This window comes from Limulus polyphemus, unplaced genomic scaffold (genome assembly GCF_000517525.1).
Source record: "Limulus polyphemus unplaced genomic scaffold, Limulus_polyphemus-2.1.2 Scaffold638, whole genome shotgun sequence".
NCBI classification, from domain to species: Eukaryota; Metazoa; Arthropoda; class Merostomata; order Xiphosura; family Limulidae; genus Limulus; species Limulus polyphemus.
This window is the reverse complement of record NW_013666248.1, coordinates 53,680-69,376: the sequence shown is the minus strand read 5'-3', so window position 1 is coordinate 69,376 and position 15,697 is coordinate 53,680. Positions and strand designations below refer to the sequence as shown.

Genomic DNA, 15,697 nt, shown 5'->3' with positions numbered 1-15,697 from the left:
CGACAATGTAAGGAGAGAACTAAATGAAAAGTTCATAATTAAAAAAAAAAATCCAACACATAACACAACCACAGGTAATCACATTTCTCCTATTGTTAAAGACGCAATGGAAAAAATTCAAGAGATATGAACTCCATGCAAGTTTGTTTGTTTGTAATTAAGCACAAAGCTACACAATGGGCTATCTGTGCTCTGCCCACCACGGGTATCGAAATCCGGATTCTCAGACATACCGCTGTCCACTGTGGGGTTCTACATGAAAGTACTAATTCACATATTCTGTACTATATTATACGATACTGTATATTTGGTATTCACACACACACACACACACACATATATATAATATTATACTATACTGTACGTTGGATATTTACTTCTATAAATATACGTATATATATAATATATCCATTGTATTATAGAATATTATACTGCATATTGGATATTCACATAATTTTACTTAACTATTATGATTTATTTAATTATATATACTAAGTATTGGAAATACAAAAATTTAATTAGTGAAACAGAAATTTACGACATTAATGGTTCATTCAGTTGAATTTTGGACGTTTCCGCAATAACAAAATAACTCTGGAACTCGTTTCATTAAGTTGTAGCTCTAAACCGTTGATAGAAAGAGTCTGTATTATACCCAAACTTTACTCAACGCCCCCTTTACAAGAATTTTGAACGAACTTAAGAATACAACTTAAATTAATGGAACGATTTCGATGGATAATACTTTGTCGCGAAATAAGATGAGAAGGCTTTTGAATTTAATATTTCGTTACGATTTAACGTTTAATGTTTAATCATCACTTCACTACTCCATATATCTTATTCAATGAGTTAGTTTAAAATGAAATATGGATAAGCTATACTAACATCTATAATAATATCGCTATTGTTTATTAACAATGTATCATCGAGTTAATGAAAGGTGAAACCACAGTCATTTAGATTATCCCACTAGAATTAATATATTTACATTCGTGATAACACAATGATTTTTTTTTAGGTTTCATCTTTTTTCGTTTTCTGGAATAAGGTGATAGGGATTAGTATTTTGGATTTTTTAAATAACACTTCACTCCAACAGTATTGCCTAATGAAGACAAAGGTGGTCTTTTATTAATCAATAAGGTTGATATCGTAGTCTATACATATATATATATATATATATATATACATACATACATACATATATATATATATATATATGCATACATACATACATACATATATCTGAAGGTTTAGAATCTGTTACTTGAATTATAGAACCACGAAATGATTACAGCCATTACTCAGCATTTCTGTTTCGAATAGTAACTTGGATTGTATATCTAGTCCGTTGGTGATTTTGCTACTATATTTATTCACATTTTTTTTTACATTAATAGCAGCTGAATAGCTCTATTTAGTGTAGAATTCAGCACATGACCAAGAATATTTTTTCATATCATAGCCTTGCACAACATCAAAGTTGTCAGTGATGACATGACTTTGAAAGGGGTCTTTTGAAAGACAGTTATTACATTGCATGGATAATTTTCAAGACGGTGATTGAGTTTTGGAATAATTGGAAATGTACAATTTAATGCTGTTTCTGTTTATATATATATATGTGTGTATGTATACAATATTTGGATACGCGGATTTGTTTACCTTTCTCTATTGTGTGCGGTTATTATTTTCAACTCGTGAGATTTTTAAAGCCCCTTCCCTCAGTGTCTCAGCTGAAGTTTGGGGAGTTACACATAGTATGAAAAATATAGGTTTAATCCCTAAGCAAGCACAGTACAGCTCATTGTTCAACTTTACTCTTAACAACAAACGAAGTTCTTAAAATAAATCTATATAAGTATACGTCGATACGTGTGTGTGTGTGTGTGTGTGTTGTTCCTTATAAGTTTCCACATTTCTTGGTCAATCAGCACCACACTTGACACAGTGAGACAGTATGACATGAGGAAGGTCATGAAGGGAGTTGGAACCCCCATTTAATTTCATATTGATAGAATTCGTGAAACAGTATTCTTTCTTTCTAGTATTGGTACCTTTATTTATTTTTATTGCACTTTTAATGTTTATTATGTTAAGAAAAAAAATAGAAGCACAATTTTCTATCCTTTGTTACAAACGAGTTTTTATTTCACTCATCCAACGGACGAATACTCCAGCTAGTAAAAAATAAATTTCATATAATTTGATCTGATAATCTCATTAGAATCTTGAAATCCCTAAGTTTTGAGGAAGTGAGACTAAGTTGATGAAAATAATAAATATATCTGCAATTACGTTCACACACATATTTTTGAGATCTGTATGTAATAGGCTATTAAACAAACTCATTAAACTGCCCACATTGTACCAGTATTGATCCAATTTAGGAATATTTAGATAATATATATATATATAAGCAAAAAGTACTTTTTGGAAAATCTTAAGCATGAACATACAAGAACGTTCAAACTAAATACACAACAAGTGTTTTTGGAACAAACTACTGGTGTTCTTTTGGATTTTTAATCGAATTTAAAGTTACGAGCACACTGTGCTTATTATTTTACACTCCTTTGCCTAAAAACACGAAGTTTTACATATTCTGTATAATAATTTCACGAAATGACCAGAATAAAGTCCCGGAATAGTGGGAGCTAATTATTTTACACTCATTTGCCTAAAACCACAAAGTTTTACATATTCTGTATAATAATTTCACGAAATGACCAGGATAGAGTCCCGGACTAGTGGGAGCTAATTATTTTACACTCCTTTGCCTAAAACCACAAAGTTTTACATATTCTGTATAATAATTTCACGAAATGTCCAGGATAAAGTTCCTGAATAGTGGGAGCTAATTATTTTACACTCATTTGCCTAAAACCACAAAGTTTTACATATTCTGTATAATAATTTCACGAAATGACCAGGATAGAGTCCCGGACTAGTGAGAGCTAATTATTTTACATTCTTCTGCCTAGAACCACAAAGTTTTACATATTCTGTATAATAATTTCACAAACTGACCAGTATAGAGTCCTGGACTAGTGGGAGTAGTTGGTTGCATTTCAGGCAGATCCACTGAACCACTTTCAAGTTCCTCTAGTGTGACGCAGTCCACTTCGTGACGTAGCGTGTGAATCAAGTCATCCATTTGTCCTTTTTCACATTCGACATCCACGTAGATTTCGTATTGTGACGATTTACGATGTGACTTACGAGACTCAATATGGTTCACATTCACGTTCTTTTCCTTGAAAAACAAGTAATCAGAAAAATTTATACTTTTATTTAAAGTATCTTAAAATAATTATTTTTAGTCAAAACGATTGATTAATTATTAGAAGATCAATTCAACTTTTTGAAAACTTTTAAGTGCTGCAATAAATTTGCTATCGAAAAAAAATAGTGTTTGATGGTCAGCATTCAGAAGTATTTGGCTGCTTTCATCAATATTCTCAGTCACGTTGCTTTGAAATAATGTTACCTAAAGATTTGTACTGTACGTAGATTGAATCACACACAACAATTGTCAAGAAATTTACAAAAATTGAGAAAATACTTTGTTAATTTCCAAAAAACACACACCAAATTTCACTAATAGCATTTAACTTCGAAGAATGTATTCGGAGGTTGAGTATATTATGTTAAAATAATTTTGGAGCCTCACTACTTCGTTACAGTCCATGTCGCCACGTCCGTACAAGCTCCATCCGACGACCGTGCATCTTAATTGATAATTCTGCTGCGTAGTTTCCGTTACAAAAGGCTCCGTCATAAAGCTTTCATGGTCAAAATACATCACTGTTCCTTGCCTTCTTTCCATAAGCCATCTAGCATATGAGGGCAACAATTTTCCAGCTTCCACTTCAACAGTCTGATCGTACAGAAATTCATAGGTGCTGTGTTCGACGACTTTACCGGTATATCTTCGTATGCAATAGCATGGATACCCTTTTCGCTATCCAGCTACTTGACATATGCGATGGTTGAACGAATATGTCGTGGAAGAAATTTGTGTAAACGTGACTTGTATCGCATTTCAGACGGAAAATCTTTCTTGATTATGTTGCGTATTGTTACCTGTAGAACATGAATGGTTTTGCTACTGACCTTTCTGTTCATGGATTGTCACCTGTTACAAGACGTCATATTTAGCTTACCACAACTGGGATACGTCTTGTTGCAGGTGTCTTTCTAGACGATCCTGGTGTCTTAAGTTGATCCATATTCTTTCCAATGTCATTAAGCACAAGCGATATCTAAATCCCCAATCTGAACACATCTTATGATCTAACTGTATGAATGTTTTGTATTGGAAAGCTTTGTTACATACCCTTACAAAAAGCACTTAGTTTTTTGGTGACATCACACTACGTTGCGGAAGGCCAATATTAAATGTACTTCTAACATATGCCGTTTCAGTGTAACTTTATATCGGCTTTAGTTGTCACATGACTTGCTGATTTGCATCTTCAAAATCGTCTTAACATAACGTACTTAACGTCTGTACTACATCACATACAACCAATGATTTTTATCTATATTTGCTATTCATATGTACTAACAGTTATTTGTCTATCTTTTAAATTGTATTTATTTTAATGCTGTATGTTTTATTACTTGCTTTGTTGTTGTTTTTTACATTTTAATAATATGAATTTCTTTCTTAGTAGTACAGGCAGGTTTGAGTTTGAAATAAACTTTAGTTATTCTATCTGGCAAACAAGTTTGAAAATAAACTTTAGTTATTCTATCTGGCAAACAAGTTTGGAAATAAACTTTAGTTACTCTATCTGACAAACAAGTTTGAAAATAAACTTTAGTTATTGTATCTGGCAAACAAGTTTGGAAATAAACTTTAGTTACTCTATCTGACAAACAAGTTTGGAAATAAACTTTAGTTATTCTATCTGGCAAACAAGTTTGAAAATAAACTTTAGTTATTCTATCTGGCAAACAAGTTTGGAAATAAACTTTAGTTACTCTATCTGACAAACAAGTTTGGAAATAAAGTTGAGTTACTCTATCTGACAAATAAGTTTGAAAATAAACTTTAATTACTCTATCCGAGAAACAAGCTTGAAACTAAACCTTAGTTACTCAAAATGACACAGTGCATTCACCGAGTTACCTGAAATACGCGAAGAGCACGAACCAAACCACCCACTTGATTGCGAAGTGAAAAAATAACTGCTGATCGTTTATCTTTCACAATATCTTCCACTGGTTTTTTACTTGAAGTGTCCTCAACTGTCTTCTGTCCTGATGAATCTTTGTCTTTGTCAACTGGTTTTGGAATCGTTTGGTCACTGGTTTCTTCCTCTTTAAAAGTATATGCTGCAATTTTTCGCTGGAAGCAAGATGGATAATCTGTTTTAGTTAAAATAATTTACACGCTGAATCTATTTAGCATAGAAAATTACTCTAATCAAGTATTAAAATTAGTATAACTTATTTGAAACAAGGAACCAGAACTAACTTATCTTACACGCTTTATTTCTGGTATCACAATTTTTATTATATTTTGAAGTAGCTAATGGATTTAATAAACTTACAATTACGAAAACTTTATAATGTCACATAAAATAAATACAGCTTCAAATTATAGAATTTGGGTATAATATTCTAAGTAAAAAGGGGTAAAATATATTTGGATATAGAAGTGATATTATTGGTAAGACTATTATGTTATTTACTTGTCACGTATGGTTTCAGAATAAACAAACAAACAAAAATTGTACCATTTTATTTCAATGTGATTTTGTTAATACTAACGAAAATTATGATAATTTAATAAGTATTTCTTTATCGATGAAAAAAAACATTGAAAATTCAAAGCTATATCATTATTTAATAAAATAAATAAAGTTGGTTATTGAGACAAAAAAATAGCAAACACAAAGGGTTTGTGATATAAAACAGAACCAAAATATTCTTATTGCTAATTAATATAAGTAGAGAGAGAGAGACAGGGTAATAAAGACTGATTTATACCAATCTCGAAACGGTATCAAAACTTATAACATCAAACGTAAGAGTTAGACCATTTTTGGTTGACCTCTTATTGCATTTTTAAAAGTAATTGAATTGTAAGTAATTTTGTACACAAAATTGTTTGAAATGTAGCATATTATTACCAAACGGAAACTAGTAGGGGGGGATATCCATATAGAATAACAAATTTTAAATCGTTAAACTGTTTCAAATATAAATCAGAATATTTGGAAATAGTTCAATGTATATTCTACAAACTAGAATATATTGTTGAAGTATTACATAGGAGTTAACGTGCATGAACAGAATATCAAACCGTTCTCTCTTCAAATAAATTACATTCGTAACAGTACAGAACATAACGTGTGGCTATATGAATACATTCCAGTATATATGGTCATTATGTAAATTTATTGTTATATAACCTTTCATATGTTGATGTTCTCCACCAGGCGTAAAATTAAAGCAGAACAAATACTACTGAGGATAGAGAGAAAAAAGAATGGGGAGCGTGAAAGGCGCTGAAGCAGATAGCCAGCGTCGTCGCAAAATAACCCTGAAGAATACGTAGGTTATCACTAACAGTTTCTTCTGCCCTTCTTGTCGCACATGGGTCATCTCGCTGTCGTTTGATATTCTGTCTCGTGCCAGCAAATATTTCATTCCGTCCATTATTCTGCATCAGGGAGCCTATCAGCTACCGCCTGGCTTTGTTATTCAATCATCGATGCGCCAGACCTCACGTAATGAGGGTTGGGAAGTCGTTTATCTCGAACACTTCATCTTGATTGTCTCTTTAAAAGAAAACTGTTATTTCTATTCATATTTTAATGATTCGCGCTTACTTTCTGCAGGTATGATAACAGACGCTATTTTACCTTCTAAAAATGACTCGAACAGGAAGTAATAATAGGCTTCAAAGTTTGACGTATATCAGCACGTGCCACTCGCTCAGAAAGGTGGGATCTTTATTGGCACTGTTAGAGGTTTGAACATGTGGTTGTGGTCCAATCAGAAAAAGCATTCTCGACAATGATTTACCAAGATTTTTAATTGCGTTGACTAGAGCATTTACACGCTTGTATGCTGTTTGTCGTGACTTTCTTAGAGTTTTGTGCTAAAGAATTATTGTGTTATTTTTTCTGTTTATTATTCTTACTTGCTCTGTAAAAATACTGCAGTGAAGAGATCAGCGAACGAATTTAAGAATAAATGTGTTAGTTTCAGTAGTAAATTTAACTGCTGTATTAGTATTTGGTAAATTACAATGAATGAAATTTATGGAAATTGTCACTTATTGTTAGTTGTAGTGAATGTATTGGCTGGATAATGTACTGGCATTTGATAAACCACGATGGATCAAGTTAACAGTCAGTGCCAATTATTGCTGGAAGTAATGTATTTACATGGTGTATTGATATTTGATAAACCATAATTTATACTGTCCCTTTGAAATTAGAGATTGATTAATACTACAATGAATCAAGAATAAGATATATTTGTAGGCACGTTATTCTAGTGGCAGATAGTATAATTTGAAATATTTTCCATTTAAAGATACAAACTAAAACTTTGTCTTTTGTTCTTTCCCAAAAGCAAAGGTTATGGTCTATATGAAAATCCAGTCCTTTTAAAGTAATTAAGGTAAATTATGATTTCATGAAGTAAATATAGTTCTAAAAGGGCTCCAATATATCTTTCATTTTTAAAGAGCTTCTGTATCTTATTGATTTTGTAACACATCTTACAATTTATTTTAAAATCAGAATTGAAATATTCAGTAAAATATTTATCGTGAAGTTGCCCATTTTAATTTTCTGTATCATCGCCTATCTTAAGTTCTATTCGTTAACAAGAAAGTCGAAAAATAAGTCACAAGCAAGTGGCATTCCAAACAAAACTACTAATGGCATCAGGTGTTGAGGACCGAGCTCCAAGTGACAACTTTGTGTGTGACACATTCTTTGATATTATAACGGCAAGTTTCACGAACCAACTATTTCGCCTTCGAGTTGTTTCCATAGTAACGGCTTGGATACATAGTTTTGGCAAGGAAAGGAAATTACTAGACGCTGATTATTTCGAGAAGAGCCAAACAGCGAGATAACAGTTGACATTGAAATTTCCAGATTTTCTTGCTGTAGACAAGGAAACCTTCCCACACTTGTTGGACAAATATCAAATGAAAACATCTTTCTTTAGAGAATCAGAAAATGCGGTCCCTTTTGTGTAAAAAAATAATTAATTATTATTTTTATAAACATTTTAATTAATTTTCAAAGAATGACAACATAAGTTGAATTATATTTAATACTTCTTAATGATGAATATGTGTTTACCATTTAGGATGAAGCTTATACAGTGTAGAACATACTAAAGCAGAAATGTTCACTCCGAAAAAAAAAGACTTACTTTCAATTCTTTCTTCGTTCATTTTTTTTTCCTTTTTATAAATTCAAACAATATCGGTTTCTCGTTATCATAAAATGTTAAAACTTTTTAACGACTGAACATCAAGACTAGGTGAGATTCGAACCGTTATTCTGCTTGTTGTGCAGGTTCTTTTAACACCTAATCTATCGAGTATCAATTAGCATACTTATCTTGTTTGATGTGTTCATCAATTATCATTAACTTCTGATTAAAAAATTACTTACGCTGACTAAATATTATCTCAATAGGTATATGCAAAACCATAACAAAGCTATAATGATTCACCATTTGGATGCTCTTGCTGTTCTTTGAGCTATACAAAGCCGATTGTAGATTAATCATAGGATTTGAAAGATGGTAGCCATCTCTGATGTTAGCACTTTTTATAAAGAAGTGAAGACTGGATAACTTGGCTAAAACATCTCTTTGATAAGCGTCGTGGCATGTCCTGGTTGCTAGGACGTTCGACTCACAATCTGCGGTCGCAAAATCGAACCTCGTCAACAAACATATTCCCCCTTTGAGCCATGCAGGTGTTATAATGTGATAATCAATCGCACTATCCGTTGCTAAAAAGTAGCCCAAGAGTTTGTGGTGGTTGTTATTGGTTAGCTGCCTTTCCTCTAATCCATCACTTTAAAATTAGGGACGGTTAGCACAGATAGACCTCGAATAGCTTTACACTAAACTCAAGAAACAAACTTTTTTTTTTTATATAAGCAGAGTAGTGAAGTCAATTTCCTTCTGGCTTACATCCACATGGTCTTGCTTGGGAAACGTTTCAACTTCACCTTTAGATTTTTTAAAAAGAATAACTAATTAGAAAATACTACAAAAACGGTTGTAGTATCCTTTATAAACCTATTTGAGTTTATCATTTTTAATCATGCAGATATCCATAGACAGTTTTATAACCGAAAAGACGAGTGCTTTAACGTTAAATGATAATGTGTACCTCCATTTTGTATTTGTATTCGTAGTTTATATTTCTCGGAAAGCTACTAAGGCTATCTGCCGCCATCCCTAATTTTAAACTAACGACTATAGAGAAAGCAGCTAGTCAACATCACTCACCGTCCTCACTAAGGGATTGACGGTAACTCTTATAACACACTCACAGCTTAAAGTACGGAAAATGTTTTATGAAGTCGCACGAATTCTAATTTGGCTCGTCATCTCCAAAAATCTTGAGTTGTACCACAGAAACAACCGATGTCCCTTCCCATTCTAAAAACTATTGTATCACTTTAATGTGTTATTTTAAATAGTTTAAATACAATTGGTTAAAACTTGTCATTAAAGTAAAATAACATCTTCTCCACTGAACAAAATTTAATGATGGTAAACTTTGTTACTCATACAGAATATTAAGACATAACCCAATCTTTAGCATAGTCTAATTTATTTTCGTATACCAAATAATTAGTAGACAATATAATTTGTTAATTACCCTAACTCTTGAGGTAGTTGTTCTTAGCCCAGACGAAATTTCACAGGGTTTATCAAATAAAAGTGCTGAGCGTGGTCTATTGGTTAGTGTGCCTAGAATGTGAATCCGATGATTACCTATTTCGCATCCCGTCGCTACAAAAACGTGTTCCGCGCTTTGGGGCTGTGGATGTGCTATATGAGCGGCAGTCAAATCGGTCATTCAACAGCAGCACAAATAGTTGGCGGTAGGTGCTGTTGACTAACAGTTGCCTTCCGTCTAATCTACCATTTCAAAATTAGAGACGATTATCCGTAGATAGCCCTTGTATAGCTTTGTGCGAAAATACCAAAATATTAAACAAACAAATAAATATACTTGCTTAAATCAAGTAGTCAAATGTCGTTAAATGATAATATACTAACCTGAAAATAAAGTGTTTATACATTTTAATCTGAACTTTTATTGTCAGTGTTTCAATACTAAACTGTAAGCCAGAGTGAAGACTGGCAATATCAGAAGAATAAGAAGATGAAACAAGCGGACTAACCAAAAAGTTTTAACGTCGTAATTTCATGCGTCTCACCAATATACCATTATTCAAAGCATATGACTTACGTCTCACCAATATACCATTATTCAAATCATATGACTTACATCTCACCAATATACCATTATTCAAAGCATATGACTTACGTCTCACCAATATACCATTATTCAAATCATATGACTTACGTCTCACCAATATACCATTATTCAAATCATATGACTTACGTCTCACCAATATACCATTATTCAAATCATATGACTTACGTCTCATCAATATACCATTATTAAAATCATATGACTTACGTCTTCACCAGTATGCCATTATTGAAACCATATGACTTACGTCTCACAAATATATCATTATTCAAATAATGATATGACTTACGTCTCACGAATATACCATTATTCAAATCATATAATGAAAAATGGCGACGTTCTTTGTAATTAATGATTATGTGTTTGTAGGGTAGATAACAAGGTATTAAGACACATATTATTGCTTTTTAGTCTAAATGCTCACACAGCTCGGGATGCCAGAGACTTAAACCCACCATGTCTATATCAGTCCAATCAAAATACGCTAATTTTATTATTATGGTCATGCTGAATCTAAAATTGTTTATTGGGTTGAAAAAAATGTATCATTTTTAGGTAGCTACAATAGTAAAATCAGAGTTAAAATGCTCAAAATGTTACATTTTGCTATGGAAAGCTGGAATTTGTTTTAACGCAAAGCTACACGTTAGGTTATATGTGATCTGTCCTCCGCTAACCTACCGAGTACCAAAACTTCAAAAAACTGACTTACAAATATCAAAAACATTACATTTTGTTAAGCAAACCATATAAAAAAGACTATGAGATGTTAAAAAAATCCATAGTATAATTTATTCTGTTGTTACTGATTTACAATATTTTCGTCCCAGCTAGAATCCCACTTACTTTTTTCGTAGAACACTTCCCTTTCATAACCAGGTAGATCATAGTTTTATCGAAACCAAATTCATAATATTAGTTTCACTCCGTGTTAACCAAATGTCAATAGTGATTGTTTTCATAATAATAAAATTTTAACCTGTGATTAATGATGATGATGTAACTTAGTATCATAGTTGATTCTCGTATCTTTGGCTTAAGCCTTTCTTATTAATTTAAGATAAATTTTAGCAAACATTCGCATGTAGGTACAAACTTATAATCTCTTATATTATAATCTGATGAGATCATGATAATTTGTGTGATACTAAATACACACGTGCACACTGTAGATACGTGGATGCACATTTTTTTCACTTCAAATTTTTTAAAAATATGGACTTTCAATTGTAGTTTTGAAATTAAAGATATTTCTGAAGCAAGACTTGAAATAAGGATTTTCAGTGGTGGGACAAACTTCAAGTTTCAATGTAACCTGCAGTACCTAGCTGAAACAGGTTAGATATTGACAGTTCTGTTTAAAAACTTTATTTTTCCGTACAGACAATCTTATTAAAAAGCATTTACACTATAAGTAATCTTTACGTGCCCACCCTCAATGGCTCAGTGATAAGCTTGATGGCTTATACGCTAAAAATTGGGATTCGATACATGTGGTGAACACAACATTGTCAGTCTTTGCTCTTAAACACAAACAAATAAACAAAGTTTACAAATACACACATCGAAAGCAAATTTTAATGTAACGTAACCCATTTTTGATGTTGGCCACCTTGTTAAAGCAGCTCCATTTTTCCATTGAGATACTTTTATTAAAAGCATTTGAACTGCAAGTAGTCTACAAGTACACACATTACAAGCAAGAGTTAGTATGGGAAAAACTTGTTTTCATTGGCGAAAAATATTGAGATCACTTTTAAGACAATTGTTCCACCTATATATATACATATACACTTACTATTTTAAGGCCTGAAGTTATTCCATTCTCAACTAAGTCCGCTTTCAAATGATTATTTTAACACCTTCAAATGTCGTTGTCATTGAGTTGATAATAATGAATATAAAAGTCGACTACGAGCTCAATGTAAAATATGTACAGACTAGTTAAATAGCTATCTCAATGTGTTATACGAATCAAATATCCTTAGTGACGCAAAGTTAATATGTTTGAATCCACAAAACTTTTAAGTGAAAAAAAAAACCCAGAAATACTATGTGTTTAATTCTTTAAAGATATCAAGAATGAACATTTAAGAATGGTATAAGTGCCTTTGTGGTTATATAAGACATGAACATTTTCCTTAGCTTTATACTTTTCTAACTGGTTGGAAGAGGTAAGAACCGAAGCACCGGTTCGGTTATCAAATTTCTGGACAACAATTTTTGCTGTTATTTATGTTATGAAATGTCAATAAGTAGTGCACTTAAAATAAAGATGAAACCTAATCTACCATTCGATTCACCGGTTTCGGGGAATTTCACCCCTCATCAGCATGGACGTAGCTAAACTGGAAACTTACCAGAGGTCCAAACACCAGCAAGCACATAGAGTCAGCCTTACAAGGGTCCACAAGGGCCATTCCGCAGTATTTGTGTTTTTAAGTTAAATGGTTCGTTACATTTAATTTTAACCGAGGTCCGGAACTCGGTGACCTGATAGCTAGCTCACCAGCATGCTCATCTGTAACCTCAAACAAAGGAATATAAGAACAACAAGATTAAGCTTCTTATAATTGTGAGCCATCTATTATATGTATATATATATATGTAATGTTTTTAGTTTGTTTCTTTTCTTTACTCACTGGAGGGTATCTATACTTACAAATGATTTGAGGTATATACAACACTGATGCTACTAATTTATTCTTCTGAATTATTCAGCAGGCAAGCTGTTTAAGACACTAAAAACAAACATGAAACCCAATCTACCATTCGACTCAACGCTTATCGCTGAGTTATACCGGTTTTGGGGAATTCCACCCCTCTTCACTCTGAGCACTGATGTTATATATTTTTCAAATCCTATACAAATATGAGTTCACTGTGGTGATTAAATGTCAACCAGAAACAACATACATGCATGAGACTCATTTGTCTTAAAGTTATATTGGATCTATACGATTCAAAAAGAAAAGTTTTTGGTGATCAGTATTGTTTATTTGAAGTTAAGCACAGAGCTACACAATGGGCTATCTGTGCTCTGCCCACCACGGGTATCGAAACCCGGTTTCTAGCGTTATAAGTCCGCAGACATACCGCTGTGCCATTGGGAGGCTAGTGGTCAGTAACTGAATACACAAAGTATTAAATAACCTGAAATAAAAAGGTTTGTAAATGCTGGGATGATAAGGAAACGTGGTCATTGTTTCAATATGACACTCCCCCTTCCTTTATAAGGAGTCCGTTAAACATGACTATGCAAATATATATATATATATATATATATATATATATTACTTACAACAACGCTCACCGGTTTTTAAATTATTTTAAATATTACAATAATTTTTATTTTCTATCTTCATATTGTGTTAATTACACGGTTCTAGAAATTATTCACTACACCGTTAATTAGTCAACTAGTTACAAGTCCTTACATAAACACCATACTGTAGTATTTGTTAATTGTTAAGTGACTTCTATTTGTTAGATACATTTAATATGCTTTTAATGATACCAACGTTTTGGTAATTTCTTTTTTCTGTCTCTATTTAGTGTGATGAAATCTCTCTATACGAGGAGGCAGATAATATTAAGATAACACATAACCCTATAAATTATGTAATTGTAAGTTCTGGGTACCATTTTGAACGTAGGTATGATTCAATGACATAAAACGTTCACACTGACCGTACATTATGTATATAGCGTCCCTACAGTAAAATACATAATGCAGAAGTGTATTTTTACTATACTATATAATACCCCACATTGAAATGTTGAATAGTGAAGATCAGCTACATAGACAGAAAAACTTATAAGGAAATATTGGAACTGCAATGGCAAAAGGATAACTGCTAGATCTATGAAGGAAACGAGGGATACGCTACTTTGAGTATATAATTAGATCTGAGGGTAGGCTGGCAGAGATTTTGAGAGGTAAAATCGTAGTAGAAAGAGCAAGAGATAGGAACTGTCACACCTGACTCCATGTATTTAAAAATGGATTGGAGATGAACGTGTTGAATTAGGATAGTTGGTGCAGGCAAGGAGGAATAGAAAATAATGGTGAACCACAATCGTTAACTTTTCGAATTAGGAAATACACCATGATTGCTTGATGATACTCTTATCATTCGTTATTTCATATATAGTAATTAGTTAATTTCATTTTTATCCCCTGTTTTTAGTGGTTGTGCGTTTCTTTTTATTTGTAATTCAAGCATCATGTGGTTTAGGAATTTACTTTTATATCAGTTCTTGCCTACATTCATATCATTGTGTTAATAATAAGGCAGGTTATTAAAAAATGTTTTGACCTACCCGGATGTCCTCCAGGAAAGAGTCAGGAAAGTCAGGAAGACTTGCCATTGCCGGTGTGCTACAGCATCGTCTACTTTGAAAAACGTGTCGTCGTTCGCTTGCACGTTCCATTAAAAACAATAGTTTCGGGTCGCAACCGCGAAACCCGTGAGTGCCTTTTTTAGAAAACGTTTTTAAATATTAACGCTACCAACTAATTCAAGTTCAATCTAAAGAAACTTGCAACAGTGTTTTTCTGTCTCGTACTCAAATTCTAGTCTTCATTCTTAACATTGAATTTATATTTTCGTCGAAACCCACTTGAAACCTTTAAACCAATCACAAAGTGGCTTAGGCGGGCATTACAACAATCTGCGGGGTAAAGAAAAATTTGATTGGTTGGTTAGCTAGAAAGAAAAAAAAGAAGTTTTACGTATGTTGCGTCAGTTTTCCTTATATATTTGCGTTGTCATGAAGAGTCAGGCAACGTTTAAGGAGATATTATACTACACAGTACATTTCAGATGGGATAATCCATGCATACAACTGAAACGTAAAGTTAGTCTGTTTCTTTACGTGTGTCATAAAAATTAACCAGAAAAGTAAATATTTATTTAATGTTCAAGAAATGCGGGTAAAGGGTAAGCCAGTATCATGAAGAAAACAATTTATCTATTGTACATGTGCTAGAACAATAGATGATAATTATGATTAAATATATTTGATTTATAACAACTCCAACACAGTATTCACCTGTTTAACATGTTAAACGTACGTTATAACTCAGGTATGTAGACAGAAAATGTTAACTAGTACGCTATGCATTACCTATTAGGAACATTAGTGACTGTAAACAGTAGAACAGATCAAACTTTTTTCGGGAAT

General features: G+C 32.5%; 1 protein-coding gene across 1 annotated transcript in view; it reads right to left on the bottom strand.

The window, feature by feature from the left end:
- Positions 1-15,016, bottom strand: part of LOC106459616 (tryptophan 5-hydroxylase 1-like) — a 35,963-nt gene extending 20,947 nt beyond the window's left edge. Inside the window, exons 1-3 of the mRNA XM_022386144.1 lie at positions 14,834-15,016; positions 5,141-5,359; positions 3,034-3,259 (exon numbers count right to left, since the gene is read on the bottom strand). Of these exons, the coding sequence (XP_022241852.1) occupies positions 3,034-3,259; positions 5,141-5,359; positions 14,834-14,944 (556 nt within the window). The 5' untranslated portion in view covers positions 14,945-15,016. The remainder of the gene's footprint in view (positions 1-3,033; positions 3,260-5,140; positions 5,360-14,833) is intronic.
- Positions 15,017-15,697: the final 681 nt, after the last annotated feature.